Source organism: Sander lucioperca, chromosome 15 (genome assembly GCF_008315115.2).
Source record: "Sander lucioperca isolate FBNREF2018 chromosome 15, SLUC_FBN_1.2, whole genome shotgun sequence".
Taxonomy (NCBI): Eukaryota; Metazoa; Chordata; class Actinopteri; order Perciformes; family Percidae; genus Sander; species Sander lucioperca.
The window spans coordinates 32011732-32035148 of NC_050187.1; the positions used below are offsets into that span (position 1 = coordinate 32011732).

At 40.6% G+C, this 23417-nt stretch overlaps 1 protein-coding gene across 1 annotated transcript; it reads left to right on the plus strand.

Annotated features, from left to right (window-relative positions):
* Positions 1 to 22260: 22260 nt before the first annotated feature.
* Positions 22261 to 23030, plus strand: LOC118493232 (zinc finger BED domain-containing protein 4-like). The gene is made up of 2 exons (XM_035992435.1): positions 22261 to 22346; positions 22637 to 23030. Exons 1-2 carry the CDS (start codon positions 22278 to 22280, stop codon positions 22895 to 22897), a joined length of 330 nt encoding a protein of 109 aa, XP_035848328.1. The 5' UTR covers positions 22261 to 22277; the 3' UTR covers positions 22898 to 23030.
* The last annotated feature ends 387 nt before the right edge of the window (positions 23031 to 23417 follow it).

The window sequence follows — 23417 nt, forward strand, 5'->3', positions numbered from 1 at the left end:
AGTTATTTGAAGCCAAGAGAGGGGGGCTGTAAATCGGAAAGAGAGGACCGTGAGTTTGCAGTGAACATGCCATTGTTTAGGTCGAGTAGAGTTGACTCTCGTTCATATTTTTTCGAAAGCTATGTACCGGAAGTGCCACTTGTTCATGACCTCCTTCTTCTGAATATATCGACTGGAACACTCTGAAGCGTATATTGCCCCCATCAGTTCCGGAAGAGGCGCAGCACCGATGCTGCTAACACTGCCATCATCGCTAACGGTGCCCACGTTGCTTCAAAAAAATGGGCATCGTCGGTGTTTTGTCATTTTAGAACCGGAAGGTGTCGGTATTATCGGTTCTCGTGACATCCCTACTCAGGATAGATGCTTAAAGAAATACTGAGTATCAAATACTCATCCCCTGTAGGCTTGACTGGTGGCTCTAAATTTTTGGAGCTTTCTTCTTGGTGCAGGACAGCAGCGTTAGTCAGCTTTGGTTTACAGCAAGTTCCAGTGGATTTCAGTGGTGTGAAAAAAAGTGTCAACATCTCTAGAAACTTCTCAAAGCACTACTGGTATAGAATCTTTGTTAAACAGTATGTTAAGTATTCTCCAAAATACCAGAACTTTGCTGATTGGCGAGCTTTCTCGTTTGCTCCTATTATAACAAATACGGCCATGGGAGTTTGCCGCCTAACAGCAAACATAAATATGGGCCCCTTCTTGCACAATGGAACTATAGCCTACGTTGTTTTTTGGGTGAGGGCGGTCCGGACGTCAAGAGGCAAAACTCTGACACAGAGGTATTGTATTTAGCTACAAGTATTTAGCCACAATTTGGCTAACAGCAAAAGTGTAAGTGAAATACACTTAACATATGGATCAACAGCAGAAAAAATTGTATGCTGCAGGAGTGGTTTGACAAAATTTGACTGATGTTTTGACAAATTTCAGCATTTTTTTTCACTGAGTGACTCTGTGCCACAATTGTAATCCATTGTTCCTCCATGAAGGAGCCACATCCAAACGTTTAAAGCCACTTTGCATGCCTACAAGGGACAGTTTATAACACTTTAAGATTGTGGGTGAAGTATATAACATAGTCGGCTACAGCATGATGCTCTGGTATTGGTGAGATAAGCAATGGACGTCCAATCAGAAACCAATGCAATTAGCAGGAAAAAAGGGAATTATTTCAGCTGTCTTGTTAAATGTCTAAATGAATGAACCAACAGCTTGTTCTAAAGCCACTTTGTATTTGCATGTTCCTCCATCCCCGTCAACATTAAGTATGCAGTTTAATAGAACATAACACAATACTGGAGTTCTGTTTGTCATTTATTCTACATTTTAAAGCCCTTCAACCAATTTCCTCACACAGATGGCACAGCAAATGCGATCAGGGATACCAGCACAATTGTCTCCATCACTCTGCAGCCATTTGTAACCCATATCAGTGATTTTCTTGGCAAACAGAAAACACTCAACCAAAGCAGAGGCTTATTGCATCCTTTTAAAATCCAATAGCTGGTATGAAATTGGATATTCTTAGGAGTCAGATGAACACTTCAGTGCAGAGCTGATGAGCACATTCACTCACTTTTATGTCTGGTGACTTGAATTACAACCAGTAGAGTAAGAACATCTATCATTAGCGCATTAGTGCGAGCGGAAATCAAATATTTATGTCACTTGGAAAGAGCTGTATAGGTGAATGCGGCGCACATGTGGATTACAGCAATTAAAAATTAAGGGGTAATTATTCATCTCATATCTTTTGTTTTCTGCCACCTGCATGCTCTTGTGGTCATTTTCAGCGCACCGTCTGGAAACATTTCCCCACAGCTTTTACATTGCTTATTTCCCGATAACCACACAGAGGCTTTACAAAATGAACCATTGATCACAGAGGAGAAAGATAAAGTAGTATAGATCAGGCGGCTAATTTGAATATGAATGAAGTGTTGGATCAATGAGTGACCATGCAGCATGCCTTCACACACAAGTCAACAAAACCAATATGGGTGGGGAAAATGGTAGATTTTCTGTATTGAAAGACATTATGGACACAAACATACAACAACACAAATGTTTTCTTGACTTCTCGCTCTTATGCCATTGTATTATTGTTCCAAGGTGGACTTTTGCGTTTCCTTCATCCTTCATTCTCTTCTCTTCCCTCTTAATGCTACACATGTTTTCAGTACAAGTCACAAGACTGTTGGCTGTGGACGAAGGACGAAAGTTGAAAAGTGTTTTAAAACAAGCTGATGACTTGAACTTTGACAGGTTTAGTTTGGTTCTGCTCTTTATGTGATCAAACAAGGGATATAGAGATACTGCTACTTACAGGTTTTCCAAATTGGAGCATGAGAATGAATAACGCAGACCTACTTTTCAATTGCATATGCTGATTATGGACTGGACAAGTTGATTAATCATGTAGTACATAAATGTTCCGAAATAGTTCCAAGAGCCTAAGATGACGTCTTCAAATTGGTTGTTTTGTCTGAAAAACTATAGAAAGCCCAAAGATATTCAATGTTCAATTATTTAAAAAGGAAAGTTATTAAAACAAATGTTTTGCATATTTCTTTAAATAATGATCAATCAATTAACTAAATCAACAACAAAGTATTTCTTTCTTCTTTTAATTCATTCTTTCAGCACTAGTTTTGTTTGGAAAAATGTAGAGGTAATAAAAGGGGAAAAAGACTGTGAAACAAATTAGGCCCTCAATGGAATTTCAGGAGTTTTAGAACCCAATTCAACATACAGACTAAATACACCTCGACATTCTAGCTCACCTGTTCTGAGTCCATTCATTTCTCTTCATCTTTCCCTATGATGCATTGGCTGAAAGACAGGAACGCTGCCTGGACAAATCGCCAGTCTTAATCAGAGAAATAACACTCACATTCAAAAAACCTGAAGTTTGACGCCAAATGTGATGCAGTCTGTAAGAAGGGACATCAACGTTTCTATTTCCTCAGGAAGCTCACGCTTTAGTGCGTAACTTTTTTCTAATAAAAGTCTGTTGCATCCAAGCCATTGCCAAATGAGTTGCTACAAAGCTAATTAACCCTATCGGTTCCACAAAACTCTCTTTGTATTTCTCAGCATGGCCATGTTTAGAAATTGGTGTCGTCCGGCGACTATCGTGCAGAAACTCGAGTGAAGATAATTACCTCTTCTGAACAGTCCATCGTGTTCTGAACAGTCCATTGTGTTTTTATAATCCTCCGTGTCCTCCTTGGCTACGTAGCAACTGTGTGGAGGATGGGTGGGTTTTAAACACTTTTAATGTAGATAGGAAAATTATGTCTTTATTTTATAAGTCCTTTATTGTTTCTGTTCTTACTTTTGCCATGCTTGCTTGGTATGGTAACCTGAACATCATGGACAAAAACCTCCTAAGCCATATTGTAAAGGTGGCTGGCAAGGTGATAGGTTTCCCACAGTCCCCCTTGATGGCTATCTTTGACCAGCAAGTACTTTGCAAGGCCCGGTCTATATTAGACTACACAAACCACCCCCTTCACTCTGAGTTCATAACACACCCCTCAGGGCGTAGATTTAGAGTAGTCCGGTTTAAGAGCAATAGGAGTAAAAACTCCTTTGTTCCAAGTGCAATAACTCGGCTTAATTTGCACATATAATGTCGAATTTTTTGGAGATTGCTCCTGTGGTGTAAAGTTGTGTTGTATATATTACATACAAGAAACATTTTTGAACTTAACATCTTTGTATTGTTGTCTTGTATAGTTGTTTGAATGTGTTTTTTTTTATCTTGCACTCCTGACTGCAGATCAAGTTTCCCATTTGGGATAATACAGTGATTGAACTGAACTACCATTTTTATTATCCAAACCACCTAACTTTCACATCTCCGACCCGTGGGAGAAAAACTGTAGGTGTGATCTTCCCGTTGTGCGACGACAGAGTGAGTCACTGCACTACATTCGAAAATAAACCAAAGCAATGCATTTGAACAGAAAATATGCAGCCTCATTAGAATGTCAGCAGACAAACAAAAACAATCCCACAAGCAATTAAGTGACATAAAAATGCTGCTGCACCGAAAAAAGCCAATTACTGTCAGATTGGCGTGAAGCTTTTAAACAAGTTTACATGGACGCAGGTTGCTCTAAGGTTGCCTATGTGGTAGATTTATGCATGTATGATTTTGGGAACATTGCTGCAGTGCCCTAAAATACTTTATTTATGTGGCGAGCTCAAGAATGATGAGACCGAACACAAATAAAATTATTTTTGTTGTTGGTTTTTATTCCCCGACTGAGCTTAATAAAGAACAGCGTTAATACTGATTTTTTTTATTTTTGAGGATTTAGGCCAATTATAGTTACAACCAAACAGAATGATAACTTTTTCCTATTTCCTTGTCTGACAAAACCATCAGCTTTAACAGTTCTCCTTAGCACTTGATGAACACTGGTGGGGGCTACCCACAGCAGCAGTACCCAGGCTCAAACTCATATTGCTCAACTTCATTAAACTGAACATCAGACGTTAGCTAACGCTAGACAACAGTAGTGGCACCTCTTTTCACTCCAGTGTGCAGCCTGTGCTCCAAGACACACACACCTGGATTTCAACACGCATATATCTCCCCTGCTAACCCCGCTGTTCAGTGTTGCCCTCAGCGTGGCGGAGATACGTACACAAAAATAATTTACAGATCTTACACATAAACAGAAATCCCCACCACGGCAGTCAGTCACCTACTGGTACTGCCATTTCCTTGTTTCTGGTGTCTCGGCAAAACTAGGCGCTAACGCGAGATTTGCCTTGCCCGCTACTCTATAGCATAACAATGCCCCCTTGAGGGAGAAAGAACGCTACTACAGTACTAATCCCACAAGCAAACTACGTAACACTTCTTAAGGAGGACACCCTTGTGTAACCCTTGTTCACCTGGCTACATTTATTTTTCTGTGGGAGTGACACCAGCTCAATATTTACAATCAATGCATTCTCACAAATGGGTCCGTATGATATTGCACAAAAATGTATGCACAACAAAACGTATGATATCCTACGAAATTAGGAGACCACCGGATGGTCACGTGACGCCGGGTGGTCACATGGCGCTGGCTGGCTACGAGGTCCATGACGCCGAGCGCCAGTTGCTAGTTGTTTAAGCTGCTACAGAGCTTCGTGACGCCGGCTACTGACCTCCGTCACAGTTCGGTCGTATCAGCGGCAGTTAGTAGATGAGTTTAGCCGAAAATGGGCGATTTTGAGCCGGATACAGAGCGCCGCCAGCTGCCGCTTGTTTCGGCGGAGGTTATGGTTAAATTTAGTCCATAAAATATAAGATGTATGTTGCTGCGACGAAAGTTAAGATTAGGCACCAAAATGAGTAGTTAAGATTAGGAAAAAGATTGTGGTTTGGATTAAAACACTCCCAAGGAACACGCATTTCCTGGGTGAAAGACTTTAATTTTTCCATGGTAGTGAACTCCCGCATTCTTATACAGCGGCCATAAATGTAGTAAATAAAGCAACAACAACATAAAACGTGGAATGTGGCCGGGTTGGCTCAGTGGGTAGAGCAGGCGCACATATACTGAGAGGCTTGTGCCTCGACACAGAGGTCCAGGGTTGGAGTCTGACCTGTGATGATTTCCTGCATGTCTTCCCCCTCTCTCCCCTTTCTCACCTAGCTGTCCTATTGATTAAAGGTGGAAAACCCTCCCCCCCCCAAAAAAGTGGAATGCTTACAGTGCTTAACTTTTCGTAGCTTACTGAACTAATGGTTAATGAGAAAAGGGTCTTACGATAAGATCTAAAAAAAAATCTAAAGAAATCTAAAACCTAATTTTGATGTAGCTGTTTAGAAGAAAGTTATCTTTTTGTAAGATCAGCTTTTAATCTAAAGCTTTTATGCATAATCTCAAATTTACACATTCAAAGTTCCTCCAGCCCCTTGTAGCATCAGTAAAGTTTCATTGAATTCACTTTTCTGACAGTGAACTAAAAAGAAGATGAGTTCAGTTCTTCTCCATCATAGATCACTGTCTCCGAGTGATATTGCCTAAAATATTAGGAGGCATTTCTTTGTGAGAAAATGTCAGTTTCAATTTGTCCTCTGTTGCTGAAAATGTTCTTGTAACTGCATTTCAGCAGCTGAAAGAAAAGGTATTAACATGTCAACACTTGTTTTTTTCAAGAAAATGACACATTTTTATTCATATGGAAACTGTTTTTTTTGTCTAAGTTAGGAAGTGGACTTTGTGAGATCAGATCCAACATAACAGTCAGATCATGTAGTTTAGAGAGGACACAGATAAGCACAAATGTAGTATTTCTGCTGCAAAAGCTTCCTGTGCTGCAACGATTGGTGATGCAATTTTCTCTGCTTCATTCCCTCACCCCGTCTCTCTGTCTCATGATCTATCTAATAGATATCCATATAGCATACCTGCACACTCACTCTGTTCATGATAACATAGCATGAGCCCGTGGCTGCATAAGTACGTAGTCATCTTATAGCAGGGGTGTTCAACGTTTTTAGGCCAAGGACCCCTTAGCTGAAAGAGAGTCAGAGTAGGGAATCTGTAGTAGGGGCTACAGATACTGTGTAAAATTAACAGTGGTGGAAAAAGTATTCAGATGATTTACTCCAGTAAAAGTAATAATACCACACTGTAAAAATACTGCAGTGAAAATGTATAAGTATGTAAGAGTAATTATTTTTTTTATTTTTCACATTATAAAAATTAGCCAAAAATTCTCTATGGTCCAATAGGCTTTTTTTGTAGAGCACATTGAGCTGCATATGTGTGAGAAATTTCAAGTCAATTGAACTTACGGTAGAGTTTAGATTCTCTGCCCGAGCCCGAGTCCGAACTTTTCCAGCGCTATCCTCGGGCCGGGCCCTTGATCAAGCATTTGTGTTTTTTTAATCATTACTTTATTAGCCTAATTCGGTGGGGAGAAAGCTATGCCTCTCCAGCTTCTCCCGTAGCTCTGGGTGTATGTCCTGCACTGACTTGAGTGTGAGGTAAACTGTGCTACATCGTGCAGCACTGTTGTCGGCCAGTGCGTCAGCATGCAGACCATGGCGAAGGACAGTATTAATTAGGTGATCGAGACAAGAAAGTCTCCTATATGGTTCCAGGGCTTTGATTATGTTGAGTAGAGTTTTTTTTTTACGTTTCTTCATTCAGATCCATTTGCGATCCATTCCATTCTGAATAAACAAACAGCAGTTTACATGCTTCATCCTTGTTGCATTACTGGTATTCATTAAGATAATTCTAAACAGATTTCTGTATTTCAAACAACTCGGAATTGTAGTTGAGAATGTCAGTTATAACGGCCCACGTATTAAAAAATTGTCTGGTTTAAATCGGGCTTGGGCTCATAATTACAGTTAATGTGTCGGGCGGGGCCGGGCTCGGACGCAACGTGCACAGGCTCGGGTAGGGTCGGGCTTGATATTTTGGGCCCGATTTAAGCTCTAACTTACGGCCTGAGGGGCGTTTTCTTTTCAAAACTGCTTTTTTGATCATTAATTGTAGTGCCACCATGTGGCAGATTGGGCTCATATTTCTTGGGAACCGAATGCACATTATTTCCAGTCATTGGGCCAAGTTTCGTGTTTGTAGCTCATCCAGCTCACGTGAATTTGAGCCGCGGCGCAAGACGACAAATAATACTAAACCGGGAGAAAAACATAGGTAAAAATGTCATTTCAATTAAATGATCTGGTAACTAAGCACAGATCCCTTCTGAAGCCAAAAGTCCTATTTGTCCAGCAAACTAAGAATTATAAATGGTGGTAGTCTGGGGAACTCCTCACGACTGCTAATATTAGTTCATAGTTAATTGACATTACCGTCTCAAGGGAAAGCCATCTGTCTTCTTACATATCAGTCCATAGCAGTTTTTTTCCTCCCAAAGTGAGTGCTGCAAGGACTGAAAAAAAGTGAAGTATGGATTAAAAAGATTTTGGAATGTAACATCCCTACCATTCATTAGCTGGCTGAGGCAGAGAATCAGGCTGCTTGTATGTGTAATTTAAAAATGCAAGTGGGAGATGTCAACATGATTAATTAGTAACTTATTTATAAGCACCATATTGATTTGCTGCAGTACAGAACACAGTTGCTGGTGTTTGAAAAAATAAATGTTTAGCTTTTATCGTGTTCTGTTTTAAGCCACGAGGGAAAGCAATAAATGTGGAGGTCGGATGTTGAGAATAACTGTGGGCAATATTAATAATATTTTTTATCACGGTATACCCCATCCAAATACCCAACAAATCAGGCTACTCAACAGCACCGATGCAGAAATCCTGTAAATCAAATCTGGTCCTGCTCATTGATTTGGAGAGCCAACCTGTCATAAGCAGTATAGCAACATTGAAATCACGTTCATCTCTAGATATATAATAATACATAATTTAATTTTCTCTCGGGCTAATAGTAATCCTTTTTCATTTTCTAATAAACGTGTTACAACTGTATTTTAGAACAAAGACGACAGCTCAGAAGTCAGCTTTAAGAAATCCAAACTTTATGGTTAAAATTGAGAATTGGGTGGTGACAAATATACATGATAATGGTTATACAAGTTACTTCTAATTGTATATGTGGTTAAAGGTTATGTGGACACTGCCAAAATATGTAGCCTAACAATTACCTTTGAGACCCAACTTGAAACGCAGAAATGTCATTATTCATTCAAGGCCAACAGCGGTGAATGTTCTCTAGTAAAAGGACTCCTTGTGAAAGCTAAGATGATGAAAGAAATTCAGTGGAAAGAATAATGAGAGCCTGCCTCTCGAATCTGCAGTTTATTTAAAAAAAGACTAGCTTATTTGTTAAATAAATAGTAATATAATATTATTATTAACATAATGACATTTTGTTGACATTTCTCCTGTCTGTGGGAGTACTTGACACTGGTGGTAATTTTTCTTATTAATAATAATCATTTATATTTTATTAATCCCACAAGGGGAAATTACAATGTTTTTCACTCACATTTTGTTGTTATTACACACAAGCTCAGTATCTATACATACACTAAATGGAGAAATGTCAGAGTGAGGGGGCTGCCCATGGAAAGGCGCACCGAGCAGTTGGGGGTTCGTTGCCTTGCTCAAGCGCACCTTGGCAGTGCCCAGGAGGTGAACTGGCACCTCTCCAGCTACCAGCCCACCACCATACTTTGGTCTGTATGGGACTTGAACCAGCAATCCTCCGGTTACCAACCTAACTCCCTACTGACTGAGCTACTGCCACCCCGTTCTGTTGTTATCATTTTCAGTCTTGGGTAGACACAGAATAAAAACTCTTAACTAGCTGTATTACTGTACTATTTACTACTATATAACAGCCTTGAACCAAAAAAAACAACACTCAGAGAGGTTTAACGAAAGGCCCTCAAAGCAGAGAGTAAAATCCCTTAACAGATACACATCTTCTCTTTGACTTCTAAAGCAGTTGCTTTTTCAAAGGTTACGCAGTCCGGTTAGCTCCGTCTTCTAACTCCCTTCCGGCTAGTTGCTGCCAAGGCCAGCTATTAGCGGCAACCCCTGCCTGGTCTGACGGTGGCGGGGTGGTGGGGGTGGGGGTGGTTTGGATTGACCGCTGCAGGGCTGAAGGGTGGAAGGTCAAGGCTGGAGCAGTGCAGCGATGGGACTCAGGGGGAGGAAGATGTGTAGCCCTGTGGACACACTCTACATGAAATGTCTCTACCTCTGGCTGCCTGGAGTGATGGATAGATAGAGAGAGGAGGAGTGAGGAGGCAGCGTGAGGATTTGAACGGGTGGAGGGAGTAAGGAGAGGGGTAGATGGACAGAGATGGAGAGAGACAAAGGCCGAGGTCAATAGCCTTCAAGGCAACAGATAGATGCAGTCGCTTCAGTATCACAAGTGTAGACAGTATGAGAGGCAGCTACTAAATTGTCCAAAAAACAAATAGGAGAAGAAGTCTGCACCTGTGCCATTTATGCTATCAAGACAATAAAAGACATGAGAAAGTAAGATGTCATGGTCCAATGGGCTAAAGGGACCGTACCAGTGGTTTTAAATGTTTTAGCTCATTTATTATAAACCACCTTCTGTATACTTTACATCAAGTAAAGTTCGAATATGACAATATTCCAAATTTGATACAGTTCATGTAAACGACATATTCTGTTTGGATATTGCATGCTCCAACAAGTCCACCATGGGTGGAAAACTTTGAAAAAAAAATTCTATTTTGCACAGCTACATGTAAACAGGAATATTAGTGGAATATAAACTCTCATTAGCCAGTTGGAATATCTTCTTTTTTTAAATAAGTGCAAAACCGGAATATTATGTGCATGTTAACGTAGTCAATGAGTACGTTTACATGCACACCAATATTCCACCATTATTCAGAATATGACAATATTCCAAAATTAATACAGGTCATGTAAACAGCATATTCCGGTTGGATATTCTGAATAAGGCCTTTTTCCGAATATAGCATTTTCCGATTAAGACATGTGGGATATTCCGGTATCATTCAGGTTTTAGAGGCATTCTTAAGAAATGTATACAGCGCGTTCGGAATATGCGTCTCAAGCAGGGTTTTTACCACAGGCTTATGGTCAGCTCTGTGCGTTGCTATGGTTGCTGTACACAAACCAACCAGCCAACAGTTTGCAAGGCTGCGGAACCGATAAGAAGGAGACAGCAACTTTTAAACATTATTAAAGACTCAGTAGGTTTTGGGATATGCGCACACATCGCTACGCTGACCTTTTCAAGAAGCTGGTTGGAGGAATGAAAGAGGGACGCTGTGTTCACGCGGTCCAACAAGTCCGCCACCGGTGGTGAACTTTGAAAAAATCACATTTTGCACGGCTACATGTAAACGGGAACATAAGTGGAATATTCACTTTCATTAGCCATGAAAACAGCTTAGTCGGAATGTTGTCTTTTTCGGAATAAGGGCAAATAAATAATTGACTCTTGACTCCAGCCACTCCCTCCCGCCCAGCAATAACCCCTGTCCCACCAGTCCCAGTTCCCCACCTCCTCACCTGTTCCCACTTACCCTCATCAGCCCTGTAGTTGCCTGACCTTCCCCGCCCACCTGCTTCCCATTTGCGCTAATCAGCCCAGTTGCACATATACCGGTTCATTTCCACTTGTGATCTGTCAGGTCTGTAAAGTTGCTTTGTGACATTTTTGCTTCATACCTCTAGCTGCATTAGGCTCCTTCCCCTGTTGCCTCCTCACACCAGCCATGACAATCATTTATATTTTAAAGTTATATTTTTGTATCAAACTTTTATACAAACACAAACATCACCGTGTTTGGAGATAGATGAGTTTCACTAGACATATGGCAATGAAACTGCAGGCGACTATAATGAAACATGTTTGTGATGTAGTATGCAACATGAGCACGTTTAAAGAGGCTATATTCATTTTAATACCGTATGGAAACCAATAACTGTAAAACAGTACATGAAAAATGTATAAAATACATAAAAAATTCTAAAATAGCATCATCTTTTTTCCCTAACTGACTAATATGCAGGTTGCTTTTCCCTTTTGACGGCATATTTGATCTATGTCTTTGAGCCAACACATCCCAAAGAAAACACGCAGTATCAAACCTGTTTGTTCACACTTACCGAGGGATACAGAGAGGAGGCAGTCATATTGACACTCCTACAGAAAACGCTTACAGACAAAAACATTCAGCTGAGCAGAGCTGGAAAGAATACTAACATATTAAACTCAAAGAGAAGTAAAGTTACTTTAGACAGCAGTATGCTTTGTACTGCCAACACCAAACTTTTATCTTTCCTAGCCAGAGGGCGAACTTTGAAAACAATATTAAGCTCTGAGAGCCATTCAGATGTTTCCCGTTTAGGTTCCAGTCGATACCCGACTCGTAGGTTTGGTGTGTTTCAGATGTTCAGACTGTTTGGGTGAAACGTTTGCAGACAAGTCTGAAAATCCTGAGGTTAAGCCCAGAAGATAAAGTGTATGCATAGCAATTAACCCACAGAAATGGCAACCTTAACAGTCCCTTCAGCACGATACTAAATAACAATGAGTAATAATGAGTTTCTGTCTTAATACCTGCCTTGAATATTAATCAATTCAAATGAAATTCGTGAGAAAAGTGGCTAGATGTGGCAAACACAATCTGTTCCAAACCAAACAAGTTCATATTTCCACCATTAATTCTAATGTGTTTAGTTAAGACTTTAAAAAAGTTATTGGCCCCAACGTGTGATGCCTTGTTTGAAAATGCTGCCAGCATTTGTTATACTGCCTATGTATTTAAATTTTTGTTTAAATAGTGTAGACGTAAGGAATGAGTCAGATGGTGTAAGAGAATGATTTAAATGTGGTGTTTAGTGTACACCGTATTTAGTGTACACCGTATTTCGATATGTGTCAGTAAGTGAACCAGAGTCTTGCATGCTCACAGCGTCTCATGTGGACCTAAGCGTCAAGCGAGCTGTTTTATCCAACTACTGTCAGGAGGAGGGATACAAATGGAAAATAAAATAAAGCTTATTAAAAATATGCAGGCATAGCAGAAACATCCTCCCAAATGCCTGCAAATTACTCCCATTCGCATTTGCTTGCATGTATCTTGGAGAATGATCCAGCCTTGAGACTACAATAGGCTTTTTTTCACAGCAAACATGTTGTCTTGTCATAGTAGGAAAAGAACAGGTGTTACTTATGACATTAACAATGGACACTTCCATTCAAGTGTCCCAGTAAGCCCTGACAGTGTGACAGTTCTCTTAAATTGCATCCGCGGTTCCTTCACTTGCTTCCCTTCCTCGCGTCTTAGGTCGTCCCACCAAGGAAGCATGGGAGAGACTAGAGGAAACAAGGAGATGTGTTTTTAGAGGGATGAGAGCGTCACGTGAATTTTCTGCAGCTGTATGGACAGAGTTAGCAACGGCTTAAGGCTGCACAGCTTCCTGGAAGGCTGCTCTCGTGTATCTTCGCTCATAGCTTCTCGGATATCCCTCCTCCATCCTCGATCCTTGCCCCTTGGGGCAGGAATAGGAGCTTTGAGACGGCCTTCACGAAAGAGGGCCAGAACGACTTTTTGGTTCAAGTGAGGAGCGAAGAGATATCAAATAAAGACAAGTGAGATTCAGCCAGAGAGCACAATACCAGGACCCTGAAAAACTTAACCCTGAAAATTAATGGAATGTCTATACGGTGTATATCTACACCTGTGCAAGTGGCATTTTGCAAGATTTTAAGTGGAAAAAAGTAACAAAAGAGAACTTGTAGAAAGGTGGTCGTGGGTAGGAGACGTGATAAACTCTCTATAATGGATGTCCAAAGACTGAGGGGTTGTTAGTGGGCCTTGGGCATTAAGAAAATTAGTACAAAACGTGAAATGGGATTCAGTTATTACCATCAAACCTGGTGTGCCTCTCAGCAGAAAAGGCAACACACACATTATCGGCCTAATTAAATAACACACCACACTGTGGAGCTCATTTTGACATTACCTCCATTTATTATTTTAGACTGTGTCATGTTTTATTAAAAGTGCTTCTGTTCTGAATGTTGCATTAGTGGTGTACACATGTTGATACTGTATGAAGGCAGAACAAATGTTTAGTTTGAAATGGCCTTTTGGGACTTTCCATTAGACTTCTATTTTGGAAAGTACCTGTACCACTAACAAACACAACAATGCTCAGGAAAAGGCACATTAATGCTGACCCTCTCACCCTTTCCTCTCAACTTCATATTTCATGGTGAATTTGGTTTTCCTTTTCACTTCTCTGTTTCAAAAAGGAAAGCAAAAAAACAAAGTAAACAGAATCTGCATTCTCTCACGGCAGAAAGCGAGAAGAACGCATCACTCTTAAAGATGCAGTAGCTAAGACTTATAAAACTAACTTTCTGTCATATTTGCTGAAACTGACCCTATGTTCGAATAGAACTACATGAAGCAGGTCATTTAAAAAAAATCCAGCTCCTCTGGCACAACCTACAGCCTGTAGTGCGATTTTCAAAAATCCACCGCTCCCTGTTCAGATGCACCAATCAGGGCCAGGGGGGTTGTCTAACTTCGTGTCAATCACTGCTCATGCACATGCATTCATTCTCCCTTGTGGGGGGAGGGGCTTAGGAGAGCGTTTTGGGCTTTAGCGGAAAGGGGGGAGGGACTGAGAAGTTGTCGATGTTCAAATTTTTTGGCTAAGTCCTGGATCTTCACAATCCTACCTACAGCACCTTTAAGGCTAAAAGCTCTTTTTCAAAGGTATAGTAAAGATCGGAGTAGAGAAAATCCAAAGCTATTATTGAAGTTAAGAAAATATATTCTCAGGTCAGTTCAAATATATTTGTGTAAGCAGAGGTGGAAAGAGTAAAATAATATTGTACTCAAGTAAAATAACTGTTACTTCACAGACATTTTACAAAAATGAAAGTAATAGAGTAAAAATGACTTTTTTTTAAAAGAGAGAGGGGGGGGGGGGGGGTTATGATGATATATGATGCCCTCCTGCAGCTGCAGACACATCAGCAGCTTCGTCTCTGCTGCAGCTGATATATCTCCTTTCTTTTGTTACATTCGCACACAGTTTATCAGGATACTACAATACTTGTGATGAAAAGTACTTACTGATCTTTAACAATACTCACAAGTACAGGTACACACACAAAACAACGTAAATGTAATTTGTTACTTCCTCCCGTTTGTAAGTCTTCGGTGTCTCATAATCCGTCTTTGCGGACTACACTCTGCAAGTTAATTCACAAAACCGAGTCCTCCGTGTCCAAAAAACTTAAAACTGTCCTACTAAAAGATGTATCGTTGTTCTAAGATCACTGCCTCTGAAATTCACCTTTATGTGTTAAGCCTTTTGAGACCAAGCTATAAGGCTTACACTTCAAAAGGTCCTGAGCAGCATGAAATGAAGTAATTACAACAACATCATTGTGTTTATGCAGGAGTCAGAACAAAGACCTCTTAAAGAGAATGTAGCAAGTGTGTACATTTTTCTCATAAGTGAAACATTCAATACGCCTGATCAAAGTATATCCAGCGGGCTAGAGAGTCGGAGGAGAGACGAAAGGATGATGCAAGTGCTTGCCTTTCTTTTGCTTAAGGGATAACAGAGAAGAAAAATGATCCCTGCAGCCCCAATGCCCTGTCCTAATGGCATCATCACATTGCGAGGTAGACGGAAGAGAAAGGAGAGTCCACCACAGGAAAAGAATGCATTCAGTTTACACCAAGGAATCTGTGAACAAGGCAAAGTCGTTTACCACAAAAACATGAGTCGGAGTGTTACTGTGAGATAAATTCGACAGCCTGCAGAGTCATTTGCATTATGGTCGACTTTTGGTCTCTGAAGCCAAAGTTTCAAGAGAGTGTTTAACACTGGAAGTAATTTGTTATTTTGGTGTGTAGCGAATATATAATTCTGTTTGTTTTTTGGTGGGTGGGGGTGGTTGTCCTAGAAACACTGCTATAAAGTTTAGCAAAGTATTATTACAATATCACTGACTCATTAGTATGAAGACCTTACCCATATTTGTTGTCTGTATCTCGCTCCTTGCCAGGGACCTGCACAGGTACGGTCTATTGTTGCCCGGACAACAGCCCGTTTGCCCTGATTGGCTTAGCTAGCCCTCTAGTGAAAGAGCCTAAATAAACTTTTCTTTCTTTCTTTTTTTTCTTGCTTTTTTGGCTGCATCAATACGATAATACGCCCATCATTTCTAAAGTTAAATCAAATTAAATCGCTATATCATTCATTCTTGCCCTCAGCAATGCCCTCTGCCCCCAGTCATGTGACTTTGTTTATATTCTCACACACCGAGCACCGCATATTAAAGAGAGAGAACGCCAAGCCCTTCTGCCTTCACGTGAGTTTTTAAAGGTATGGAGATTATGACATATGCCCTGTGAATAGTAACCGAAAAAGTGCTAATGATGAATGTTGCAGCAGCAGGATAATGTAGCTATGTTACGTCCGTTACATGAGTTCTGTAGAGAAGAGAGAGGCTCAGGGATGGGATGGTTTGGGCTCTTGAATCATGCTAGGTTATACGTTGTTCACAGTCAGATGTGACGTTAGTGAAAGTCGCCTTATTTTGTTATGAGATGATAAATGAATGTCTGAATCGGTTAATGTAATAAACTTAGCATTTAAAAAAAAAAATGTATATCCTAATGTTAGTTTTGTGTGCTTAAGTGTGCCTTCACAACAAAGACGACTGAAGAAGAGAGAGAAAGAGCTCAAAGAAGCTAAAAGATCTGCAACTTTGCAGAGCTGGATTAAAACTGCCAGCAGTACTATCTGTTGTTCCAGTACTATCGAACATGTATTTTATCACTTTTAGCGCACCCTTGGGCTGTCACAAAGTAATCTTGTTGTGCTGCAGAATGACAAAGTGTTTGAACTTGAACTTGAACCACACTTTGTATTTTCCAACCCGTTCTCACTCCCAACTCGTAAAATACGGACGCTTGGACAGTGTCTCTCAGCGTCAGATACGACTCAAAAAGCACCCTCAGCGTGTGTATGGAACGCACCGGGCGCTTTAAGATGACAGTATTAAAGTGCCCATATTATGAAAAATTTGAATTGAAATTATGGTGTGTCTCTGGTGCTTCCACATGCATACAAACTTTGAAAAAAAAAACATCCATGCTGTTTTGAGTGAGATACGGGTTTCTGAATGTGTCCTGCCTTCAGTCTCTGGGTGAGCTGTTCAAAATCTGCACGCCTTTCTACGTAACTAGCCGTATATGTATGCTAGCGCTAGCATGCTAGCTCGTTCTCAATGGCAAAACACTGCTACAACACACATGAATTCACCCTAATCTACAAAATAAATTGTATAGAACTACTTACATGTCCCTGTTCTGCAGGTATTCCACGCAAAGTTGGAAGTGCGACCTCATTTAGAAGAAGTCTCCCGGCTAATCCTGCCTTGTACAGGCCGAAGTTGTAAAACAGCTAGCTAGCAATTGTGAGCTTACCTAGCTACTGTGCATGTGCGACTGCCAACAAAGACGTTACAGAAGTTGAGAGGTCTCACTCTGTAGCTAAAACAAAGACCTGAACACAGGGTGAAAAGAGGAGCCGCAGCAATGGGCAGTACAACAAAATATGGTGTTGTTTGAAAATTAAACCATGTAAACCTATTCTGATACAATCACAAATTACAATTATGAACCTGAAAATGAGCATAATATGGCCACTTTAAGAGCGGTAAACGATAGCGAGTAGTATGAAAGCACGAAATTCCGCGAAGGGAGGCTGGTTGGGGTGGTGGATGGGTCAAACAACACAGGATTTTCACCACGGAGTGTCCCAATCTTGTTTTCCTAAACCCAACTCTCCCATTCTTGTGCAGCATGCCAGTTAAACGTACGTCCTGACCCAGAGCATCCAAAGTGCCGCGATTTGTCCTGACCAAGCGCGTTTAGATATGACGCTAAAGGAGACTTTTAGCTTTATTAACAACGCCAAAGGCACCTGACCAAGCGTCCGTATTTTACGCAATGGAAGTGAGAATGTGTTGTATTTTCATGACTTGTGTAACATATAATATTAATAATAGCTTTATTTATATAGCACATTTTAATAACAAAGTTCCAAAGTGCTTAACAATAAAAGATGGGAGGGAAACAAGATCCAGAACTTAAGATATTACAATATACAACAATATAAATAGTTACAACAAATTCCATCGGTTAAGAAAAAACCATACAATGAAAGTGAGTCTCAAGAAGACATTTAAAGGAAGACTGTGATTTTTCCAGCCTGTAATCATCAGACAGGGAGTTCTATTTCTTTATATATCACCTATCTTTTATATATCTACTGTATATGTGTCTTTTTCCTTCTCAGTTGGTAGAAAAATACACAATATATAATATGTAAAATGTGTTGTCACATGTGCTTAAAATAAGCCAGGTGCAATAACTGTGTTCAGGAAGCTTGTTGAATGCATACCAGAAGGGTGTGTGTGTGTGTGTGTGTGTGTGTGTGTGTGTGTGTGTGTGTGTGTGTGCGCGCGTGTACTGCTGAAAGGCTGCTGCCTGTCTCATGAGAGCAACTTTTACTGTGTGTGTTGTCAATGTTGTGTGTGTCAATTTGTATCCCTGAGTATTCTGTCATGGTGTGTGTGCTCTTGTGCATCTTCATTGGAGTTGAAAAACGCTCCAAATGCAAATCCGCGTAGAAACGGCGCCAATCGTAATATAAACGCCAACATTTCCAACCGGCATTATTTATCTTCCCTGTATTTCTCTTTTCCATCGATGAATGACTGCAACCCATTTCATCTGTCCTGTTGGAGTCCCGGCAGGAGGGAGGGATGAAAAGAGAGAAAAGAGAGAAAAGGGCATGCAGTGAGCCGGCAACAGCCAGAAAAAGAGGGATGCTGGAGATGTTTAATCAAGCTTCTTTCTTTTTTTTTTAGAGGCACCCGGTGGTTTGTTAATCTAGTGGAGATAAATATTATACAGCATTAGCTCCATTCATCCTGCAAAATCAATTCTCTCTTTCCCTTCCGTTCTCCCCTTTTTCTCTTTCACTTCTCTTTCACTTATTCAACCTCACAGGGAAAAAAAGTGCCAAAGAAAATAAATTGCTGCCTTTATAATAAGTGGTCCTAATGCAGATGAATGGTGCCGGATCTCAGAGCAGTGAAGCCTCTCACCCGTCTGCCACCTAGTTTCATTTAGCTCCATAATAAACAGCAAGTGCGACTGAAAGCAATCTCCCAGTTGCCTGGAGCCTAGTCCAGCCCTTACTGTGGATACAAATTAGCCTGCTCATGGTAAATGTGAGGGTAATACACACAAATAACAACAAAAAATGCTAATTAGAGATGAAAAGAAATTGACTCACTTCTGTAGCTGTGGAGGAGATTTGTGAAATCTGACGAAATGACTCAAACAGCATCACTTGACTAATCTCAGGTTGGGCTTTAAGGCTACAAAGAGACATGCACACAGGAAACCTCCATTTACTGAAGTCCAGCAGTTAAGTTTACTTTACAGAACACAATTGTGGGTTCACAACATGACACTAAGTTTCCCTAACCGCAGACGAATGTATACGGAGTTCAAGTCAGCAAAGTCCATGTCAGATTATGAACGCCGTCCAACCATATTCCTAATCTTTTATCATCTTGGTTGAAGGTGTCCCCCTCCTGTCTCCCTCCTGTCTCTGGGCAGATTCTCCAGCTCTCTCACACACACACACACACACTGACCAAAGAGCCACCCCCTCCCGTTCCACCTCTCCATCTGGTACAGAAAAACATACACTCACATTCCTAAGCTGTAAGGTAATCAAAGTTTAAACTAACTAATTATCTGTGTGTCCCGAGTCTATACATTAGACAGGGAATACAACTTTAATACTAAGAATAACAGCTAGATTATAGAAATATTTCTACAAGTGACATATGCATTTACCAGGCAGGGATTTCTTTTTTTCTATCTGTTTCTTTCTTTCTCCATCTTTGTGGAAGTGCAAACTATTGTTTTTATTCTATAAAACAATTTCTACATAACACACATTGCAAAATGTAACTAATACAAAAATAATTCAAGGATTTCATAGAGAATGTAGTACAAAAAAAATACACACATAGAATATGTTAAATTGAAGGCAAAAAGTTAAAGCAGCGGAAACATCATTATTCCCATTAATTATTTTAATCTTGTTATGTGGCATTATCACCCTTCATTGTATTGGAGATATTTCAGAGACGTGTATCTCAAAATAAATCAAACTATCTAAATGGTCACATCCCACCAGAGAGAAGCAAGGACATTTTAATTCTCTTTTACAAATAATGAACACAACAGAAGAAAAAAATATTGGTTAACACTTTACTTGAAGGTATCTACATAAGAGTGACATGACACTGTCATGACATAGTCATGACACATGAACCCTAACCCTAACTCTAACCATAACTTGTCATGACAAAAACCGAATGACACTTACTAAGAGAAGCATTATGTCATAAACGTTTATGACTTGTTTATAATGTTTATGACACGTTCATGACAGTGTCATGTCACTCTTATGTAGATACCTTCAAGTAAAGTGTAACCAAATATTGTGTTTCTGCAATAGAAATAACATTTGGACCTTTGCTGAAAATGAAACTGACAGCTTTGATGATGCTGGACTCATCCTTAGCACGGCGGCTTTGTTCCACTGATTGCTGATTACTGATTAGATAGTATAAATTTAAATAAGTTGCTATAAATAAGATTTGAGCATGCACACAAAGTGCTGTCCCAAATTTGGATTCCGAGGATCGTTTTATCAAACAAGCACATTAAGAAACTGACACACCTTCGTTGATAAGATGTACGTACATGGTGTTGATGACAAGCACACAAACCTGTGGAGACATATGGCCACTCAACACAAAATAGACCTCATGCAGATACACAGATTCACGTGTCTTATAAAAAAACACACCTCACGAATGACAGCTGTTATGCAACTTCCTGTCCATCACAATAAAAGGCATGGAAATAAAAATTGCAGGAGAATCAAGTCAGATACTTCTTTCTCTCTTGAATGTTCAGATATTACTGCACATACCGGCACGCCTATGTTTGGCTTTTTGGTCAAATATTACCCAATACAACTAGGGATGCACGATGATATCGGCACGACATCGGTATCGGCCGATAAAAGCTTAAAATGACCATCATCGGCATCGGCAATATATGAATATTTCTGCCGATGAGCCTTGCCGATAGGGTGGGGTGTTTACTATGCGCGTGTGACGACCGTGAACGCAGCTTGAGCGCCAGAAACTTAAACTTCCAACATGTCGGCTGTGTGGAAGTATTTTGAGATCTGTAAAACGGATAACAAACTTGCTATTTGCAGTACTTGTAAAGCACAAGTGATGCGAGGAGGCGTAAAACAGCACTCATTCAACACTACAAATATGATTACGCATCTTAAGAGCCGTCATCCTGAGCAGCACCAAGACTTTTTGAGAAGTAAGAAGGAACAAACGCTGGCAAAAACCCATCAGCAGCCTCTACTTCAGTCCTTTGACAAAGCTAGAAAATACAGCAGCGACCAGCCAAAGGTAAAAGAGCTTAACAACAAAATCATTGAATTTATTGCTCTTGATAACCAGCCGTTCAGCGTGGTAGAAGACGTTGGCTTCAGCAGGCTAATGACGTACCTAGAGCCGCGGTGTGCTATGCCTAGCCGGCGCTACTTTTCTGATGTGGCCTTACCTGAACTCCAGAGTGTTGTCGCCAGTCACATTGAAAGGCTCCTCGCCGGCGCTAGTCACATTAGCTTTACCAAGGACATTTGGACATCAAGCGTAAGTCCTGTTAGCATGTTGAGCCTCACTGCCCAGTGGATAGACGAAGACTTCACCCTTAAAAAAGCTGTCCTACACTCACAGGAATGCTCCGGTTCTCACACAGCAGCTGCAATTGCATCCGCATTTGATAATATGTTTGGGAAATGGAAAATAGAAAGAGAACGAGTGCATGTCGTGCTACGTGACAATGCCCGTAACATGGCTAAAGCTATGGTGGAGTTTTGAGTGGGAAGTTTACCGTGCATGGCACACACGCTGCAACTGGCGGTGCATGAAGGAGTCCTGTCTCAGCGCAGCGTGGCAGATGTTGTGGCCGTGGGAAGGAGAATAGTTGAACATTTCAAGCACTCCCAGCTGGCATACAGTCGGCTGGAGGATGTACAGAAAGAGCTCGGAATGTCGGTAAAACGACTTCAACAAGACGTCGCTACCAGATAGAATTCAACATTTTATATGATGCAAAGCTTGGTCGAGCAGAAGAGGGCACTAGGTGCTTATGCTGCTGATTTCGAGCTTCCTGCAACTTTGACAGCAAATCAGTGGGGAATTCTAGAAAATATGATCACACTTCTCGCCCCCTTTGAGCAGCTGACCAGAGATGTAAGATCTGCAGAGGCCTCTGCAGCTGATGTTATCCCCGCGGTTGTGGCACTGACACGACTGCTTGGCCAGCTGAGTGACACGGACAGAGGCGTGCAGACCACCAAAACTACCCTGCTGGAAGCCGTCAGTCATCGCTTCAACGGTGTGCAGTGTGAAGCACTTTATTCTGTTGCAACAATGCTTGATGCCCGCTACAAAGACCGGTACTTTGACGTGGAAAAAAAAAGGAGTGCTCGCGACCTGTTGCTCAAAGTTTTGGATGACATGAGCAGCAGTGCAGATGCCAGTACAGAGGATCCACCAGAGAAGAGGACCCGAACAGGATCACTGCTGGATATGTATGAAGAAATTCTGGAGGAGAATGTCATGTTTGAGGAGCAAGACAAGACCGGGGCCGCGTCACAGGTAAGCATCTAAACATGCACAAATGTAGTTTTTTTTTTTTAGAATCTTTCACTTTAGACCAAAAGCATCCTAATTAATAATGCTACTTTCTCGATTATTATTCTGCTTTGTCATAACATAGATAATAGCCTACTTATCATAAGTCGGCCTGTGTATTAATAATACATGTGCAACTAATAAATCATATGATTTCTGGAGAAAAAAAACATTAGTGCTCTGTTAATGCCTAAACAGCATAAAGTAAAAAAAATAAAATCAGTAAGTGATATTTCGGTATTGTTACTTCATAGGTCATCTCATACCTGGCCGAACCCACAATTCCCAGAAACGACAGTCCATTGGAGTACTGGAAACGCAATCAGGCCCATTTCCCTGCCCTCGCTCCTGCTGCACGCAAATACCTGTGTGCGCCCTGCACAAGTGTTGACAGTGAACGGCTGTTTAGCGTTGCCTCTGATGTGATAGACGAAAAGAGAAATCGAATGGACGGTGAAAAAGCAGAGATGCTCATTTTTGTGAAGAAAAACCTACCTCTGGTATTAAAAAAATAGCTGAACCGGTCAGCTGAAGTTGTTACCCTAGTTAGTTGGACTGAAAAGGTTTGCACGACTCAAGTTCAAGTGAAGGATAAAATGTCCTTGTATTTTTTTGCAATACAGAGCACACTGTTTTTCACTGAGTTGTTACAGGACTGTGTGTGACTCACAAGACAATATATGGAGCTTGGTTTTAAGTTCGATTATACTTTAAAGTGGGTCCTAAGGACTGAAGTGTAGGTCTGGACTACAGCTGCTTTTTTGTGACCACTGTAAGTTTCAGTACAATGTCAACTATTATGTCAGAGAAGCATTTGGCAGACCTGTTCAAGTAGGAGATGGATGTACATTTTTCATTTGAAAATGTATTTTTTATCTATTTTACTCGTAAGGACTGAAGTTTGAAGTCTTAAATTAAAAATAAAATGTGGCACTGGCATATCATTTATTCTCCTCCAAGTGAAATAATGTATCTATTCTTCAGGGGTGAATGTCTGTTTACATTTGTAAAATGATACATTTATGGTAGAATCAA

What these genes read in the sequence shown, in the direction of transcription:
- LOC118493232 (XM_035992435.1), top strand. Translation starts at nt 22,278, where the DNA reads ATGTATGAAGAAATTCTGGAGGAGAATGTCATGTTTGAGGAGCAAGAC. An exon ending in AGACCGGGGCCGCGTCACAG is followed by an intron (nt 22,347 to 22,636) that starts GTAAGCATCTAA and finishes GTTACTTCATAG; the next exon opens with GTCATCTCATACCTGGCCGA.